Source organism: Anabas testudineus, chromosome 18, assembly GCF_900324465.2.
Source record: "Anabas testudineus chromosome 18, fAnaTes1.2, whole genome shotgun sequence".
Taxonomy (NCBI): domain Eukaryota; kingdom Metazoa; phylum Chordata; class Actinopteri; order Anabantiformes; family Anabantidae; genus Anabas; species Anabas testudineus.
Genome location: NC_046627.1, coordinates 12,320,292 through 12,338,930, shown reverse-complemented (window position 1 = coordinate 12,338,930; position 18,639 = coordinate 12,320,292). Strand labels below are relative to the sequence as shown.

General features: G+C 38.7%; 3 protein-coding genes across 7 annotated transcripts; 1 reads left to right on the top strand and 2 right to left on the bottom strand.

Annotated features, from left to right (window-relative positions):
- The first annotated feature begins 1,787 nt into the window (after positions 1 to 1,787).
- On the top strand, positions 1,788 to 5,108 carry LOC113168543 (V-set domain-containing T-cell activation inhibitor 1-like). Of its 2 annotated transcripts, XM_026369623.1 has the most exons (5): positions 1,788 to 2,026; positions 2,145 to 2,480; positions 2,871 to 2,927; positions 3,617 to 3,699; positions 3,984 to 5,108. In XM_026369623.1, exons 1-4 carry the CDS (start codon positions 1,945 to 1,947, stop codon positions 3,673 to 3,675), a joined length of 534 nt encoding a protein of 177 aa, XP_026225408.1. In that variant the 5' UTR covers positions 1,788 to 1,944; the 3' UTR covers positions 3,676 to 3,699; positions 3,984 to 5,108. The 2 variants fall into 2 exon arrangements, with proteins under 2 accessions (XP_026225408.1, XP_026225409.1); XM_026369624.1 differs by lacking the exon at positions 2,871 to 2,927 and having other exon boundaries at positions 1,791 to 2,026.
- A 1,129-nt stretch (positions 5,109 to 6,237) lies between these two features.
- On the bottom strand, positions 6,238 to 11,458 carry LOC113168498 (sialoadhesin-like). Of its 4 annotated transcripts, none has more exons than XM_026369542.1 (6): positions 11,299 to 11,455; positions 8,529 to 8,798; positions 8,069 to 8,317; positions 7,661 to 7,933; positions 7,291 to 7,440; positions 6,238 to 6,561 (listed from the first exon to the last, which is right to left on the bottom strand). In XM_026369542.1, exons 1-6 carry the CDS (start codon positions 11,327 to 11,329, stop codon positions 6,518 to 6,520), a joined length of 1,017 nt encoding a protein of 338 aa, XP_026225327.1. In that variant the 5' UTR covers positions 11,330 to 11,455; the 3' UTR covers positions 6,238 to 6,517. The 4 variants fall into 4 exon arrangements, with proteins under 4 accessions (XP_026225327.1, XP_026225328.1, XP_026225330.1 ...); XM_026369543.1 differs by having other exon boundaries at positions 7,661 to 7,930; positions 11,299 to 11,453; XM_026369545.1 differs by lacking the exon at positions 11,299 to 11,455 and adding an exon at positions 9,835 to 9,912.
- A 1,183-nt stretch (positions 11,459 to 12,641) lies between these two features.
- On the bottom strand, positions 12,642 to 18,167 carry LOC113168519. Its single transcript, XM_026369589.1, has 5 exons — positions 18,083 to 18,167; positions 15,630 to 15,902; positions 14,975 to 15,220; positions 14,449 to 14,619; positions 12,642 to 14,023 (listed from the first exon to the last, which is right to left on the bottom strand). The coding sequence occupies exons 1-5, from the start codon at positions 18,105 to 18,107 to the stop codon at positions 13,980 to 13,982; spliced, it is 759 nt and encodes a 252-aa protein (XP_026225374.1). The 5' UTR covers positions 18,108 to 18,167; the 3' UTR covers positions 12,642 to 13,979.
- Between the last annotated feature and the right edge of the window lie 472 nt (positions 18,168 to 18,639).

Here is an 18,639-nt window from a genome sequence, read left to right as displayed (position 1 = left end):
AGCGCTGGTAACACAATAAACTACAGATCCCATAATGCAGCGCTTCAGCTGCCGAACACTTTCCGCGTTAATCAAGTTTAGTTTATGATGCTGCAGGTTATTATGAAGCTGGTCCTCAGGATGCCAAGTAATGTTGAACCATATCGTTACAACGGTGTTCACAAATACGCACTTTGCTGATAAACTGAGTTCTCACGGAGCTTTGGTGACTTTGACGAACAAGAAAATAATTTAGAGTTGCTTCGCAGCCCATTTTACCGTTGATGTGGAAACTGCACCTGTGCAGATTCAGATGGAGCTGATTGAGCTGCAGTGTAATGACTGAAGGTAAAGTAGGACACTGCAGGACCCGCACAGTTTATTCACTCCATTCCTGCAGAAATGTCCCAGCTCCGTCCACATGCGGCTCGAACCTTGTTTATGTTTGGTAGAACAAATCTTAGTGAGAAGCTGTTCTCAGTGATGAAGACTAACAAAACAGCACACAGGAGTCGTCTCACTGGTGAGAACCTACAGTCCATCCTGAGAATCTCCACAACACAGAACCTCACAACAAATATAAAATAACTTGTTGACAAAAACAGATGCAGCTCTGATAAAATGACTGAAGAGCAAAGACTGAATGATTTGATTTGTTATTGCTGAGAAGCACAAATTTTATTTATATTTCCAGGTTTTGTTATGCAGCATGTTCATATTTTGAATTTGTATAATTTTGACAGGATATATTTTTTTGGGGAGTAAAATTTTTTGGGATATTTAAAATTTAAGTTTATTTTTATATAAAAAGACATAAGATTAAAGAAATTTGAATGTTTGTTCTTTTAATGTTTACTTTATTTCTAAATTGTATAATTTAGACAGGATATATTTTTATAGAGAGCAAAATATTATAAGTTATTTAAGGTTTATGTTAAAAAAAGTTACGTTTTAAAAATTTTAGTGTGTTCAATAAATGTTTATCCTGTTCGGCCCGCGACCTATAGTGTGTTTTGGATTTTGGCCCCCTGTGCAATTGAGTTTGACACCCCTGGTCTAAACCCAGCTCACGTTCCCTATTAGTGGGTGAGAGTGCAGACATAAAGGAAATGTGCAGAAAACACACTCCATTTCCCTGACGCCCACTATATCACATCTGTTTAAAATTTCCTGCTCAGTTCTGACATTTATTTATTTAACACATCAACAAATGTTCAGCAGCTGTTTAGATTTTTCAGTCTTCCGCTGTCCAGTCTGGCAGGAACTGCCATTACAAATATGCTTTAACTATTTACCTTCAGGCTTTTATTACAGTGTTATGTCTGTAGGTGGTGCCACTTACACAGATTGCAGCCCACTTGTAAACTTGTGTGTTTTCTTTTTTTGTGTGTTTTAAAAAAAAAAAAAAAATAAATAAATGTTCTTCTGTCACTATTTCTTCATCCTTCCTACCGGGAACAGCACAGAGCAGATGTGCTCCACCAATTCGCTCTCTGCTTTAATTAATCAACTCCCAGTATGCATGTGATGATTCTTAAATAAACTTTCAGTTTGCCAAGTTTCCACGTCTATTTCTGTCAACTCAGCTGCAGCCACAGTCTCCTGATCGCCAGTTGTCCTGCAGGATGATGACTGTGCTCCAGATGTCTGTCGTCTTTGGGCTTCCTGCTCTCCCTCATTCCCATTTTCCTTAAATTGCATAACGGCTTAAGAAACATTGAGAATTAAACTAAGATGTTTGAGTTTCATCTTGATGAGTTACACAAGTGACCGCAAAATTTTATTTTTTTTCATCATTTTTTTGGATGTATGACAGGAAGGACTTGGAGTTTTGCAACTTGAGTAAAGCTTATGGAAAAAATTGTAGGTGGAGCACATTAAATATGCTTAAATGTGCAAAGGTGGAGCTTTGACTTTTAGAGCTCTAAGAACTATTATCCCCCATTCATGTGTAGTTATTAAAACATGGGGAATAATGGAAAAGTGAGGCTGACAGTGATGCTGTGCTCTGTGGTTGTATTGTCCACCAATGCTGCAGTGCGTGCAGGTGAGCTGAGACTGATTTCCAAACATTTCACATGGCACCAGAGGAGAAGAGGTTAATGCATCATTGCATCAGTGCAAGCAGATGTGTTGCGAAGATGTTTTCATTTGTTTTTCTGCAGAATTTGAGTTAAAGTGCCCAGATGTAAGAGTGGAAACGGAGCCAAATAAGACGGTGATTCTCCCGTGTTTCACTGAGCCACAAACAGATGTCAGCCTGAGACCAGTGGAGTGGGTGGTAAATGATACAGATGGGGTTCATTTGTACCGTAAGAAAGCAGATGATCCCGAAGAGCAGATTGAGGACTACAAAGGAAGAACGTCTCTTTCCCATAACAATCTTTCCTTAGGAGATTGTTCACTGAGTCTCAGAGTAAAGATGTCTGATGCTGGGACATACAGGTGCTCTGTTATAACAGAGACGTTACCACCACCCAGTTGTTCATTAAACCTCATTGGTAAGTACACTGAGGATTTCACTGTTATGCTTTTTTTTTGTCATCACTTAAGAAACATGAAGCTCTTGACAAACAAATTCAGTGTTTTACAGTGGAAGTTATCCAGTGCATTAATAATGAAATAAAAGATCAATTGCATTAAAGTGCTATCAAACAGTATTGATCTCCTTAAACTTTTCTTTTTTGGTTACATTTTCTGAAAGCATCCGTGGCCTCAGTAAGAAAATATATTTTATAACATTTGTAAAAGCCATAAATATTTACAATAAAAACAAAAAACAAAAAAAAAACTTCAATGTGAGCAACTAGAAATATTCTTATCCAGCATCAAGTGACACTCCCTACCTCTTATGATGATGTCAAATTTTAATGTTTTTAACACTTTTACAGTTTTAACAGTCAGTGACTCAAGTCCTGTCCTCCCTGATAAAGCAACTTCTAGCAGCAGTGAGTAAATATCTTTGAACTAATTCTATATAAAACTAAGCGGCCATTATGTCTCTTTTTTTTACACCACTGTGATCTGACTGCTCTGTACTCTGGTCGTTGGAAAGTTCTCAGGTTATTGTCTTAGGATAAGCTGTAACTCCTGAGATATTGTGTTGATAAGAATGGGACCTTTGACTATAAAGATCTAATCAATTCATCCTGGACTTCTTCTGACATATTGTGTCACATACAGTATGCTAACTTTTTGGTTGTTTGGTTACTTTAGCTAACTTTATTAGCACATTACTATCCTCTTATCATTTCGCCACAGATGATACAGAGAAACTGACACAACCCATTTGAGTGCAGATCTTTCAGGTCCATAAATGTCTCTTGGAGGGGAACAGCTGATGTTTAGTGCACCCGACAACCCCAGAAGTCTTGTTTTAAGTCATGTAAAAACTCAGAAATGGTAACAGTAAATGTTATGTGGTGTTATGTGTGTTATGCTGTGAAAAACTCTTGACCTCGTCTTCACCACAGACTTATGACCACAAATCCTAATGTTTTGACTTTGGAACAAGCAGAGCAGCAAGTGCTTACACATTTCTGGGCACTAGGACAACGACTCTCTTTGTGTTAGAACACAGCTGCTTTAAAAACATATTGTCTCACTCTGCTTATTTCAGCATCTCGTGTTTTTCTAGGTACCAATTGGAATATAGGTGTTGTTAGTCTTGTTGGTCTTGGCTTTATTCTACTGTAGCTCAGCTGGAGAAACGTGCCACAAGTAAGTCCTGTATTTTTGCTTCCCTATGTTAACCTAGTTGTTAACTACAAATATCTTGTGAACCTCTTACCACCTCATAATTTACCTACCAGTCAAGATTGTTCATTTTAACCTTAAAACCATTATCCATGTGTAACACCATATGTGCTAGACCGAAGCACAGTGCTTGGTGCCAGGTTCTTTCTGAGCAGAAGAAGAGTCAAAACAGGCAGTTTAGAGTGTCTTTACAAATCAGTTTCAACTGTCTTTTTGATATTCTCTGTTCTCACTTTATGTCCTCACAGATATCCAAGTGAGGAACAGAGACTGAGATAACACCGAGCAGTGATCTGAGCATTCAAGCTGATGCCAACATGCGGCTGTTCTTTATATTTCCTGCTAAAGTGTTAATATGAGATATACATTTGTATTGAATTTAAATGTTTTTTGTAAGTTTACTTTATTAGTAACTATAATTAAGATGTGAACAGTTTTTTTAATATAGTTTTTTTCTATGGTTTTGTAGAACTTCTGTATATAGACAAATGTTGCTATACAACCAACTACTAATATTATATATTTGATGAATAAAATCTTAAAATTCACTGGATAATTGGTTTTCTTCTTCTCTTTTTAATATAAATTGTGTGTTTATCAGCCATGTTAAAAATTTACTGGTTGCTCATGGTAAAATCAGTCCATCATTGGACGAGTCATATTGTTATAGTTCCTCCCTTTGGTCCCTATTCTGTTGGTTTTGTTTTTGTTTGTTACCTGCTCTCACCCTGTTCTCCTGCCACTTCCTGTTTGCCTGTATACAGACTTTCCCTTCCTCCACTCACCAGGCTCATTACTGACTGATTCATTTCACCTGTTTGTCTCCTCAGTCTTTTTGTTTGTTGCTGCTTTGGGATTCATTTTGGACTCTGCATTTTGTTAGTTTGTTGGCCTTGTTTGTTTAGTTTGTAAGTAGGTTGCCCGCCTTGGCAGTGACTTTTTGTTGTTACTTTGTATGTCTAGTGTGTACGTTCGTTTTTTTTTGTCTGCTTGAGTGCATTCATTTTTGATTGTTACTTTGTTTCATTAGTGAGTTTGTTTGTGTTTGGTTTTGCATTCAGTGCTTTGGTTTTTGTTGCTACTTTGTATGTTAGTAATTTTGCCTGCCTTTGAGCAGCTTTTTTTTGTTTGGTAGTTTGTATTTAGTTTTGTATGTTGGTTTGTCTTTTTGTCTGCATAGAGCCTTGATATCTGATACTTTGTATGTCTGCTTATTAGTTAGTTTGTCCCTGCGTCAGTGCAGTGGGTATTTTCGTTGTTACTTTGCTTCATTATTATCCATGCTCGTTTAGTTTCACTCTGTCTTGTTTAGTTTTCCCTGTGTCCCCTTTATTTGGACGGGATTTTTTAGTTAATAAACCCTTTGTTTTGTACTTGTTTGTCCCGTGCCCATATTTGTAACACATATTGCTTGCAGGTTAACACATTTGCAGGATTTATTTGTGTCATATTTGTCAATTACCTTCCCATGTATGTATGTAGGTATGTGATACAGTATCAATGCAAACAAAACAAAGACTTATGTGACTTACGTTGATTGAACTTGATAGGTTTGTTGTCATCAGGGACAGCTGTAGATTGGATGGTTAAAAGTCTCCCAATCATGGTTACAACTGTGTGTATATATACACGTGAATGTTGTTCCCTTTCCATTAGTAGAAGCATTCAGGTAGATTTTCTTGCCCTGTTTGTTGTTATGCTGTCATTACGTATCATATATCATAAAGTTATATATCGTAGTTAAATCACCAGAGTTTTGCTGTACAAAATGTGAACTAAATCATGAACACGAGCTTGGTGGAGATTACTCCAACTGTGAAAGTCTGCCGAATACAGACAGGTACCTGGTGGCTAAAGGATCTTAATTGCTTCTGCAGAAACTCTGTTCAGTCTTGGACTTCACAGAGAGAGAGGATCTGAGATTAACATTAACTGCACCTCGTCTCAAACCCAACAGCAGAGGGCACAAAAGGTAAAAGCTGTGATCAAGATGTCCTTGGAAAATGTCTCGGCTACTTGCATTACATTAACATCAGCATGCCGAGTCAATGATTGACACTGTAACTGAAAGAGAATTAGAAAGGAATAGAAAAAATACAGTACTCCACAAAAGCCCTAGGGCACCATTTGCTTTTTTTGTTTGTTTTTTTGGCTTTTGCCTTTCCACATAAACATTTCTAGTCAAGTTTCGTTAGGCTGCAGAAGGACCAACTTGGCATCCACATGAAGCTGCCAGATGCTGAACCAGGTCCTTGCTGGACTTCTGATCTTTCAAAGAAGGAACTCTGGAAAAACTGCTCATCAGATCTTTTACTTCTGTTTTTGTCATTGACCAGAGGTTACACTTATTTGTCACATAATGTTAAAACAAACATGTTTATTCTGATATTTTTGTGTTTTTTTTTTTTTTTATTGCTGTGAACCTATTTCCTATGTACACTAGCTGTATTCTAATCAACTGACTACAAAATAAATAGGTATATATATATAATAGCACTGCCAAACCAAAGAAAAAAAAAAAGATACTTTTGCACAGTACTGTATGTCTTAAAAAGTATTTTTGTTAGTTGGCATTTTAAAGAAAACGGCACATTTACACAGATGCAGGAACCAGGGAATTTTTTCAACACCATACATAGTTGCTTTAGATATTTTATGTAGGCATATATTGAATTGCTAATTGGCTAATGCAACATAGAAAAGAGTCAACAGGTGATATACTGTGGTTCAGCATGTCATGTTCAAGCTGTTCTGCTGTTTGTTCCATCTTCATCCGTCCTCATCATGCCAGAGTGAGCTGTTCATAAATTCTTCTTTCAGCCCGAGCTACAGGAAGAGCAGAGGAGAGAGAGAGATTCAGTGGTGAAGTGTTTTTCATTAATTTAATTTGTTTTTCTTTTAAACAATAAAAAGTTGTGCTGAGATTGAGGAAGGTATCATTGATGTTTAATGTATTGTGTGTCATCGTTTCAGCCTGGCACCTGCCCAACTGTGGGTTTTCCTCCTCTCTCCCTCTGATCTCCACCCACCAGCCACTTCTCTCTCTGCTCTCCCAGACATTAGTTGCATATTGGCTCTGTTCCCCTCTACCTACAAAAACTCCTCAGTCCTCTCCCCACGGTTGGATCATTGTCTTTTCCCAGCCTGTGCCTAGCCCTGCTCCTCAGCCCTGTTTTCTCACCTCCTGGATCTTGTGGACTTTGCCCCCCAAAAACAAATTACATTCTGCTCACATTTTTCTTGGAAGCATTAGCACAACAGTTGATTCTGTGCCAGTCAGTCAGGGTTCATTGAGCTAGAAAACTCCTTTACTGTTCCCTTTTTTTTTTTTTTCTGTTCATTGTGAGTTTAAAAAGACGAAAAAATAGAGCAACAACAACATAAAACGAGTCTTTGTCTGTCTTGACTTCTTGATGCTTTTACATAGTTTTGGTTCATGGCCCAGGGAGAGATGGACTGATGATCTAGCCCACAGGGAAATTTTGCAGTGGGCTGATCCACTTTTGGGCCCATTTAATTATATGTATTTTTTTTTTTTTATTATTGTGATCTTACCTCGAATCCACCTTCTGTATGCATATACACACACTATTATTATAGCAGTGTAGAGGATCAACACCAGGACGATACACAGCAGCGTGGGAAGAGACATAAGGGGAGGACAAGTAGGAGGAGTTGCAGAGACACTTAAAACCTTATATTTGACTGTGAGGGAGAAACACAAAATCCAAAAATGACAGGATTAATGAGCGTTCACAGAAGAGCACAGTCTGAAAAACTTTTACGAAGATGTGAGGCCCAATTTTGTCAGGGAATGCAAAACGTGATACATTTTTAGCCTGGAATTGAGGATTCATATCATCAGGTCAGCTGTCCCAGCTCTGTCCCTCTAAACATAGTTTGTATAAATGCTGACTCAACATACCGCTTACTGTGATGTTGACAGCGTTGCTGAGCTCCTTCCCTCCCTCTGACTCACACCAGTAAACTCCGCTATCTGATGGGCCGACGTCCTTCAGGATGCAAGAGGACCTGTGTGGATCTCCAAAGCCTCCCTCGCATGACTCGGATATCTTGGAGGACGTATTCCTCTTCACTGTCCAGCGGCTGGAAGCCCCTGACACGTCACAGCTCAGAGTGATGTGCTCATGTTCAAAGAAATGACATCTGTTGGGACTTATGCTCAGTTTGGGAGCTGCTGGTTCACACAGGAAACGAGACACTCATAAAATTCACTTTCAATTCATGTCTTTGTAAAACAGATTGAGACATTGCTCCAGTCACAAATTGGACCTACGACCAACAAAGGCATATACAGAGCAGGACATGTCACCTGTCACAGCCAGCCAACTCACTGGGGACTCTCCTTCTTTCGGGTGTTGACACTTGTAGAAACCTTCCTGAGCTTTGACAGTCATGTGTCCTTGAAGCTCACTTCTGATGAGAACATCATTTCTGTAGAACGTAGTGTTGAAATTTGATCTAGATTGCGCTTCATATCTTCCCTTGTAAGTACAATGAAATGTCACTTCATCTTCCTTAGTCAAAGGAAGTGCGGGGCTCTCCAGGATCACTTTACCAGCTGGAATAAAAAAATGGTACTGCTTCATACTGAATCATCTTCAGATCTAATCTCTGAGTGGTTTAAGTACATTACCAGGGAAAACAGTTTTGTGGTTATTTTATTGTGGCTATAGGAGCATATTATATGTGTATTATACAGTATGTATGAATGATTATAGTCCATTTGTTGGCTAATAGAGTGTAAAGACAGAAGGAAACTACAACCGTACCAGTCACTGTGATGTTGACAGCGTTGCTGAGCTCCTCCCCTCCATCTGATTCACACCAGTACACTCCGCTGTCTGATGGGTAGGTGTTCTTCATGATGCAAGAGGAATTTTGTAGGTCTCCAAAGCCTCCCTCGCATGGCTCGGCTATCTTGGAGGACGTGTTTCTCCTCACTGTCCAGTTGCTCAACACCCCCGGCACCTCGCATCTGAGAGTGAAGTGCTCATAGCGGAAGAACTGAGATCTGTTGGGTATGACGCTCAGTGTGGCAGCTGTAGGTGCAAAGAAAGATGAGGTTTGATGTGATGGATGTGTTTAGAATCAGATTTTTGATAGTGTTTTATTGGCTTGTTGTAGAGGGGGGAGGGTGTGTAGTGACTTCATACAGCCTATTAGAACGGCCCTGTATAGGTTCTTTTGAAATGTAACTGCAAGGGAAACTCATAGAGAGAGAAAGACAAAACTCATAGTAAAGTAAATTGAGGTGTGCTGTTTTAGCACAAAGTCGATTTTACAATCAGCAGCAACTTTCTGATGATTAAGCAGTATTGTTGTCGGCACCATGGATTTTACCAGTAATGTGACCTCAGTTGTGTAAATAAACAGAGATCGACATTATTCTTTAAAAGGTGAGATAAACCACTCAAATAATCTAAAAGTGATTTTTTTTCATCCAGCAGCTGTTGGTCAGGAAATGGTTAGTGCATTAACAACATTAACATCCTGCTCCATTTCAGCTGCAAACACACCTCAAAAACCATGAAGGAAACTGAAATGTGGCAAATGTGCAGGCGCACCGTTGGCAGTCAGAAATAGCTCAGAGCGGTGAGGCCTTGGTAAAGGGGCAAACAGCAAGACACAGAGCTGCTGCTGTTTGCCGCTTCAGATGAAAAACTCTTGGCAGGTGCTGGGAAACATAATGGAAAACATTCAGCTAAAATTCCTGTCAGCAAAAAATAGGTCTCTTTGGAACGGTGAACCCGTGGCAGTTGCTCTCCATGCCACAGGGTGGGATTCTGGAAAACATAATACTCTGGTGAAACTGTTGGAGCTCCAGTCACACGGTGCTTTGCTTTGTGGCATTACCCCCTAAATATAGGAAAATATAAACATATGAAGAGGCAAACTTGCAAAAACCTTGTCTTTAAGTGTTAAATCAGAAATAACAGTGGAAACTTCTTTTGCGGTTTTCTTTTTCCTCTTTAGGAGCAAAACACAATGTTTTTTAAACTGTGATTGGTGCAGCAGGTTTTACAGTTTCTATTTGTACCACTTATGTACAAGAAATAACATAAATCATCTTCCTACCTGTAAGAGCAGCTAAACATACTGTATGTTCACAGCTTTAAAATTGGGTGTTGAGCTAAAACAGTAGTGTCACATCGTCAGACAGGAAGCGTTTCAGACAGACCTGTCACGGAGATAAGTGCAACACTTGTTATGGTGTTGTTGCTTTGAGATTGCTGTTAGGTTTGATGGTAATGGAGTTTTTAGGAGACAGTCATTTCTCAACTTTCTAAGTAAAAGTTATGTCAAAGACCAACACCCATCATTGTCTTTTATGGCTTTTCCCCTTATCTGTCACACACAGAGTCACAAACACAGACATGCAACCATTCACAGCTATCCTATAGGATATGCTAGGATATTCTAACCACCCTCATCCTTTCATGCATTATTTATTAATAATTTCTTAAATGATTTAGAATTATGACCACATAAAAAATGCTTTCTGAGGATATAACTCTAATGTTTTTGGAAATCCTGCAGCAAGGCATGTGGCGAGCTGTCGGTGCTGCCATCTCTGCTTCTCCAGGGATTAGTGGTTAAATTGGAAAATACTAATCAGTCTGTTTATACTTATCATATTCAACTAAACTGCAATCACAATGCAACAAGACAATGATGTGTGTTGCGCTTACCTCTGTAACAGGTCTGTCTGACACGCTTCCTGTCTGAGGACGTGTGCTATTTTAGCTTGACAACCAATTATTCACCCTCTAATCCAAACAAACTGGAATCCCAAATAAAATAGACTAAATGAACTTAACCTATCTGCCCAAAAATTATGACACAGTGCATGAACGGCGTATCTGTTGGAGGAAACCAAATTGCCCACACTGGGTTAGTGAGCACTCCACAACCAGACAGTATTAGTATTACACTATAACAGTATGAGTAGTAGTATATACTATACTAGTCTAAGCACTGCACATAAAAAAAAGCCTTTGGCCCTTTTCACTGCATTCACACTTACATAATTCATTGTTACTTCGCTGTTTTATCGTGACTTTACTGAACTCTTGTTTACTTCTCAAACGTGGAGACTGTGGAGTAAGTAGAGTGAAGACTATAAACTTCAACAAACTACTATGTCAAAAGCCATGAATTCAAAATTGAGATTTGTCTGATATTTATGTTAAGTTTTTACATGGAAAGCGACACTTTTGTAAACCAATAATTGGACAAAACATTTCACTACTATAGTTTCTCCAGTGTCTACACCGGTTAGTACAGGCTGCAGTCCTGTTGCAGTTGCTGTGACGTCGTGCTTTGTCTCAATGACAATTATCATAGAGTTTATTATCACGTTATATCATTTAATGTAGTTTCTCATTGTACAAAGTGAACCATCAAACTGTTTCAGTCTGCAGAACAGTTCAACGTGATGTTTAAACCATTTTTATAGAAGAAAACCTGAACAAATTAAATTAAAAACAGTGAGCCAACACAAATATATTTAGTCAAACAGTTAAAGATCCAATTACTTACACAGTATTAGGCAGACTGAAGGCATAACCATGATTTTACGATGTTGTCTTTTATCTGCTTGTAGACTTTCAGTTCTTCAATTCTAATTTCAAAGGAAACTGTGTCGGCGAGTGTGAGTGTGAACACAGAAACAGAAATAAATATCCTGATAAGATCTGCATAGACTCACATGGTTTATAGGTGGACACAAATGGGTTAGTTCAGCATATAAGGAAACCAAACTCAGGCAGCTCAAAAGAAACCAAACAAGAAGCTGGCACCAAACATTTGGAACGTGTTGTTTTACAAACGTGTGTTCTCTTCGCCCCGCAGCCCCTACTCTCGTCCATATTTCCCTTATCCAATGTTTGGCTGCTAACCCAGAACTACCTACGCCTTCATTTGGCTGTAGTTGCTGTTGCTTAGGGCCTTGTCATGACCGCAGACATGTTGCAACATTTTTCAGATTAATCAGCTTTTCAAGAGCAGCATTTTGTCTGGATGTTGCAGAGTACTACTACTACTCTCTCACACGGTCACCTAAATCATCCTGTTGCCAAACTATAGATTGGTCCTTGTGGCATTTCAAAAATAAAGCACAGATCAATTCCATGAGATCTAGTGATGGGTTATGGGATGTTTAGAGCACTGATTAAACACACATAAAAAGCTATTGTGTAATGTAAATAACAAAGACGTTATTCAAAATCCCCACAGCTCAGTCATCGCCACACTTAACAGAGTCGGTTGTGGTCTTGTTGTTCTTGTCATCTTCGTAGCATTATGTAAGAAACACAGCAGGTAAGTCACTTCTTCACATTAAACTTCTTAATGTGTGATAAGGATGATGCAGATCCAGAGAGGTGGAAAGTAACACCTCACCTCTCATGTGAGAGAACAGGAAACACTCTTATTTAATAGGAGTTTGTAAAACAGTGAGATTGAATTACAGACGTGTTGTGAACAGGTACATCTTGACAAAACCATCTTCAAGGCTAATAAGGTGCAAAACAATGCACTGTAGTTGTGCATTGTCTCAGTACGCGCCTGGGTAAGGCCAAATCCTAGTGATCTGTCAAATTGCCCATAAAAACAAAGTTATGAAAGTATTCTACCCACTATGTGTAGTAAGTACTGTTCAATTGTGATTGTGATGTTTTTTTTTTTGGTAAAGGAAGAACATTTTAAAGTCAATAATTAAAAAAAAAACTTAAAAATCTGATCCTACTTGCCCAACATGTACCTCGTAATGGAAAATCTTCTGTCTGACTTTGGTGGGAACCAAACATAAAACAATGTTTATTAAAAGATTAGAACCAATTTATCTATGTTCTGGTATGTTCTCAGTTCAGCAACATAAACAACTCACTTTGCACTGCTTTACTTGGAAAAGATTCCTATCAGTGCATTTGTCAGGGGTCTTTCAATGAATGCAACAAACTCCATGTTAGGGCAGCTGAAGAGGTGACGTTGAATTGGGCCTTTTGAAGGTTTAGTGGCTCTTTGCTTCTGTTCTGGTGTGTGTATGTATGGTGACTGTCAATGTTGTGTACAATATTATTACACAATTACAATTTATTAGTTTACCTTTACAGCATGTAAGCAGTTTGACTGTGGTTATTTACAGCAGTATTCTGCTCCAAAACTATCTGATTTTGGGTTCACAATGCATGAGGGACACATAAATAACAAGCTTTTAATGCAGTTTGTGTTACTAGTCACAGTAAATCAAATCCTGACTGGGATCAGTTTGTTTTCATGATCTAGAAATTAATCTGTGATGATTTTATCACAACAATCAGTAAATAAATCATAGATAATCAATCATAACTTAAATTCCAATACAGATTTGGGAAAGAATAACTTCAAAACTGACATTGTTATGTAATAAATAGCCATTGTCAGCATGCTACATGTTACTCTACTATGGGCATAGTTAAGAGGCTAAATGTTGGCTTGTCAGTAATAATGAGCATGTGAGCAGTAATGCTAGTGATTGGAGCAAAACTCTAATCAAAAACACTTAATGAAAGACAAAAATAAAATAGGATATAAAAATACATTCCTTAAAAGACAATTAAATGTCATTGCATCATCAAAAAACAACGGAAACACTGTAATACATCATCCAGCTTATTAGGATTAAAATGACTTTTTAAGCATAAAGCTCCAGTCCAGCTGCCTTTAATGCTTAATGCTACACTGTGTATCTTTTATTTATTTTTTTTCTTCCTTCATAAAAATATGCACTAAAATTTGTTCAGAGATGCCTTTCTGCCTCCTGTAAAGTCACACACAACCACAGGAAGCAGTGTAGAGACATTTACTCATAGACATTATTGAGTGAGGCTCACCCTTCTAACCAATCAGAGTGCATTAATGACTTCTGCTTGATTTGATTGAGTTTCGCAGCTTTATCGACTGATGATGGCTAATACCTGGTGTAGTGGGGCAGAGAGAGAGGGAGGGATCGATTGATTGTAAGTCTCAAGCTAGGACTGCAGCTACTCTTAGTTGCATATGTATTATAGCTTTAAATGTGAGCAAGCTCACCAACTAGTTATTTGCTAAAATCATGATAATACAAAATGCAATACAGATAAAATAGTATAATGGCTAATATTCATCAGCATATCATAGGTTGGCTATTGTATCTCATATGTTGTTCTCCTGCTGCGTCTCTCATCGCTTCCTCTTCAGACTCACATTTGCATTGTGAGGTGTTCGTAAATCCTTTCAGCTTTAACTGCAGAAACGACAGAGAAGAGATATTTGTTATACCATAACTTCATATAACTAAAGATGTTGTATGTACAACTTGATAGTAGCTTAGACACATGCTATGATCGAGGGGAAGTCCTCTTTTTGGCCCAAATGTCAAAGCCAAAGGTCAAACACAGTGGTAAACATGTCTCATCAAGCGTAAATGTGTATATGCTGTGTGTATACTTTTATGTCAGTATGTGATATATAAGACCTTCTCTTACTGGTTCAAAGAGCGAATTAAGAAAACTTTAACAGCATATATCTACTAAAAAAACAAATATTAGATACTGTAGATCTAAGTTGGTCAGTGAAAGCAATAAAAATCTAAAATAAAATAAATAACAAACATTGCACAGCTTTTATTGTATTTTAGGTTCAACTCCCACTTTTTAAAAGTGCCCTTACCTCGAGTCCACCTTTGGTACGCACACACAGACACTATTATTATTGCAGTGTAGAGGATGAACACCAGGATGATGCACATCAGCATGGTAAGAGACATGGGTGGAGGCGCAGCAGCAGCAGCAGCAGAAGGAGGAGGAGGAGTCTTCACAACCTTTTCAAGGTTAGGTGGGTCTGTGATGGAAAAAACAAATAGACAAGACAAAGGAAAACATGAGATATCAAACCTTCTAATTATGTAGTAAAGCTCAAATACTGTAAATGTGGCTACACCTCCTCACGGCCTAGGAGCTCCTGTCTGTGAGTGTGAACCTGATACTGGATACATGTAATAATTCAAATGCTAATCACTGACAGATCACAGACAATATGAGTAACTTAGTTCTGCTAAACCATGGCTACATCTATAAGATGTTTCAATTTGAATCGGTTTGAAGGGGTAAGGTGGTGTCTTCTAAAAATCCACCCATGTTCTTGAGCAGATAAAAGAAAACCCGCATACAGTAAACTGTGCATCGTTATCAATCACCTGTCACAGACAGCCAGCTCTTTGGTGACTCTCCTTCTGTGGGGTGTTCACACTTGTAGAAACCTTCCTGAGCGTTTCTCGTTAATTCACCAGTAGCTTTACCTACGAAAGCATCATTTTTGAAGAACACAGCTTCGAACTCTGATGTAGACTCTGATTCATATCTTTTCCTGTAGGAACATTTAAGTGTTACTTCACTTCCCTCTGTCACAGGACGTGCAGAGCTCTCCAGGATCACATTACCAGCTGAAATATAAAAGAGTAAAACTAATTAATTCTCAATAATCTCCATATTTAATCTCCAATCTCTCTTCTCTCTCTTTATTCTACCAGGACTGTGTTTTACAAGCCACATAAATGTCAACTAGTGGCACAGCAGTGTCCATCTGGCAGACAACAGGTTAAATTAGTTATTGTACATGTGTTGGAAAACTAGTCAAGTTCAAGTATTTGCTGTGAGAGCAGCCAGGTTTAATTGACAAAGAAGGATTATGATTCTGCTGACTGGTTAAAGAAGATGCTTTCCACATTCAAACATGAACTCTTCTTTCATTTTCATAAACATGTGAGTTTCCTCTTTGGCCATCAAGCTACACGGAGTGGTTAAATTCCCCTTGTCAAAGTATAAATACTGTGATTAAAAACTCAAGCATACCTGTCACAGTGATGTTGACCTTGTTGCTCATCACCCACTTTGACTCACACCAGTACACGCCACTGTCTGACGGGTAGACATTCTTCAGGATGCAGGAGGTCTTGGTTTGGTCTCCGAAGCCGCCCTCACATGGCTGAGATGTCTGAGAGACAGTGCTTCTCATCACTGACCCCTCTGACTCGTCACAGCTCAGAGTGATTTGCTCGTAGCGGAAGAACTGAGCTCTGTTGGGACTGATGACCAGTGTGGCAGCCGCAGGTTCAAACAGAAGAACTGAAACAAATAAAAAACAAAAAAACGTCAGCTCAGGTGTTTGTGTTTGCTTAAAAAGAGCCATTGAACTGCTTCTTGCAAAGGAAGATGAGTCTAGCTTGTCTTTAAAATTCAAATCTATGTGGAGTCGTGTCCTTTGAGACATGACAGTGGTGAGATGAGAAGTCTTGATGAGAAGTCTCATGGTTTAAGAGAGGGTGGGATTGATTCATGACTACGTATGTTTAATATTAATACAGTCATTGCAGGGGTTTCAGTTCCTCTGTTGCAACTTTAAAAAATGTAACCTCAAATATGCAGGTTAGCTTACAGTACACTCAGTTCCATCTCTGGCTTGGGGTTTTGCCAATAAATGTTTTGATGGGACAAGTCATAGTTTCCTTGGCAACACGCAGGTGAGTGTGTATGCACAGAATCTTCACTATGATTTAGTGTCTGATGCTGCAAACTTCCTGCCCCTTTTTCTGTGCTCATCAAAAAGGGGAGAAGGAAACAATAGTAATATCAGTTCCCATAAGACGTGGTTGAATGAGTCAAAATCCGTTTCCAAAAAAACAAGTGACAAATCATTGTGATTGGCCTTATTGGTCACAACAGGGACTGAAATTATGACTGCTGAGATGTCACAACCATGACATCACGTTTAGCGGAAAGCGTCGAGCTAAATGTGCCGTTCACGTGGGCTGAATGAATCTGGTTTTGCATGTTGCATTTGCTGCTTGTTGTAGAGCTGAAGATTCCTGCTGTCCTGCACCGTCCTGTTAAAAACACCCTCTACCCTTTTCCTGTCTTCTCATCACCAAGCAGAAAGTGCCTCACACAAAAACAAGCAGCATAGTTTGTGTTATTGGCCTCAAAGGGGACACAATCATTGATGTTAGTGAGCATGCTCTGTTCTTGAATCATCAATAAATGAGACACACACATATACATGATGATGAGGGAGTTCAGCTGGTGCTCTTGAGTTGACCACTTTGTAGACAGGAGTTAGGTCTTTGAACCTGACGCAGCAGCTGCAGGAAGCCGGTGCAAAGATCAGAAAGTGGTGTAACGTGTGACCTTTTTGGCTGATCAAAAATGAGACGTGCTGCTGCATTCTGGTTCATCTGGAGGGGTTTGATGGTGTATGCCTGTAAACCCGTCAGTAAGTCGTTGCAGAAGTCGATCTGAGTGGAGCCAGCACAATGAGCTGTGTTGCGCTCTGAAAGTCTGATCTTTCTGATGTGGAAAAGAGCAAATTTAGATTTTTGTTGCTGCTTTATGTTTATACTGTTAGTTTTATTGGTTCATTGGTTTCTATGTATTCCTCTTTACACGTCTCCTAACAGTAAATAGTAATAAGTAAATAAATGAATAGTAAATGGTCGACAGGAGAGAACAAGGACAAGGTAAGAAGTTAGGATCCTTCCATGCAAACCATTGTGCCACAGGTCAGATAACACAACTGTATAGATTGAACACGCGCAGAGCATAATGCATTATAATATATCACAGATCATAACTGTTCACTGTCGGGTTTACACACAGTTTCCACTGTTTTAAATGACAAAATCAACAAACATCAATTGCAATCAAAGCAATCAATTGAATTCCGAACATCTGATGCAGCCAAAGGTGCCAGTCAGCATTCACATTTTATTCACATTGCTTGCAGTTCTTCTAGTATCCAGACCAACACGTTCTCAGGCTAAATCAACATGAATTCTCAATACTGTACAGATCAGACTGAACAGATAAGACTTTAATTTTATTCTGCACGACTGCCTGTGTGTAAACTACACAGTCGGTGAACGTCCCTTCATGTGCATCATTGCTGAAGCTGCGAGCAAAGAGTTGTTGCAGCAGCACTTCTTGTTCAATGAGAACCACATTCAATCACATCTGAGAAGTGTTTCTGTTTGTTTAAACGTGCCCATGAGTCTTAGCTGCATTAATTGCAAAAAGATTTTGAATCACAGTTTTTACTAAGGGAGCAATTGGAAATTCTTCTTGCAAAGAAGTTCAGAGACAGAACATTTGGATGAGGCTGCATGTGCAGCTAGTGTTTAAAGATTCTTTGAGTCTGGATGATCTTGAGTGACTATAGAACCAGGAGATCCACTTACGCATGAAATGGTCAGCTAACTTGATTTAAATAGATAAAAAAAAAAGACAAAATATACTTAAGTCAAAACACTTACACAGCACTAGGCAGAGTGAAGACATTGCCGTTCTTCTACAATGCTGTTCTTCTAGTCCAGGTTCAGTACGTCTGTGTTGTGAGAAATTGTGTCAACCCAACTTAAATAAAAATATATACCTATATATATGACCTGATAATCTCATGTGACTTGAAGGAGGGACCAAATATGATTAGACTGATAAACAAATAAGAAGCTCAGGCTGTAGAAATGACTTTCGTACTTACAGTGTTACTGAAACAGTTACACTTACTAGTTACACATACTGTACACACACGTTCAGTCTATTGTTATTAACAAGTATAAGCGCTTTCCTGTTCGCAGCCATTAATTCTACTAACACTTCTCACTACCTCAGACACTCACCCTCTTAAAAAAAATAGGTCATCAAGTCAAAGTCGTGCTGCTACCACTAATGAACTCAAATACAAATAGCATTTGTAAACAAAGAACATGAAACTGACCCGGACTAAATGTCAGACACTTCAGCAATGAAAACCCGTGCTTTATCACTCCTCTATGACTTTTGATGAGTCTCATTAATGTATAAAGTGTGA

Bases quoted from the DNA above. Each gene is read 5' to 3' on its own strand.
- LOC113168543 (XM_026369623.1), top strand. From the start codon at position 1,945: ATGGGGAATAATGGAAAAGTGAGGCTGACAGTGATGCTGTGCTCTGTG. The intron at 2,027-2,144 runs GTGAGCTGAGAC...GTTTTTCTGCAG, and splicing joins CAATGCTGCAGTGCGTGCAG to AATTTGAGTTAAAGTGCCCA. The intron at 2,928-3,616 runs GTGAGTAAATAT...GTGTTTTTCTAG, and splicing joins TAAAGCAACTTCTAGCAGCA to GTACCAATTGGAATATAGGT.
- LOC113168519 (XM_026369589.1), bottom strand. From the start codon at position 18,107: ATGTCTTCACTCTGCCTAGTGCTGT. The intron at 15,221-15,629 runs GTATGCTTGAGT...TTTATATTTCAG, and splicing joins GGTCAACATCACTGTGACAG to CTGGTAATGTGATCCTGGAG. The intron at 14,024-14,448 runs GTAAGGGCACTT...TCGTTTCTGCAG, and splicing joins GTACCAAAGGTGGACTCGAG to TTAAAGCTGAAAGGATTTAC.
- LOC113168498 (XM_026369542.1), bottom strand. From the start codon at position 11,329: ATGGTTATGCCTTCAGTCTGCCTAATACTGT. The intron at 8,318-8,528 runs GTACGGTTGTAG...TTTTTATTCCAG, and splicing joins TGTCAACATCACAGTGACTG to CTGGTAAAGTGATCCTGGAG. The intron at 6,562-7,290 runs GTAAGATCACAA...CTCTTCCTGTAG, and splicing joins ATACAGAAGGTGGATTCGAG to CTCGGGCTGAAAGAAGAATT.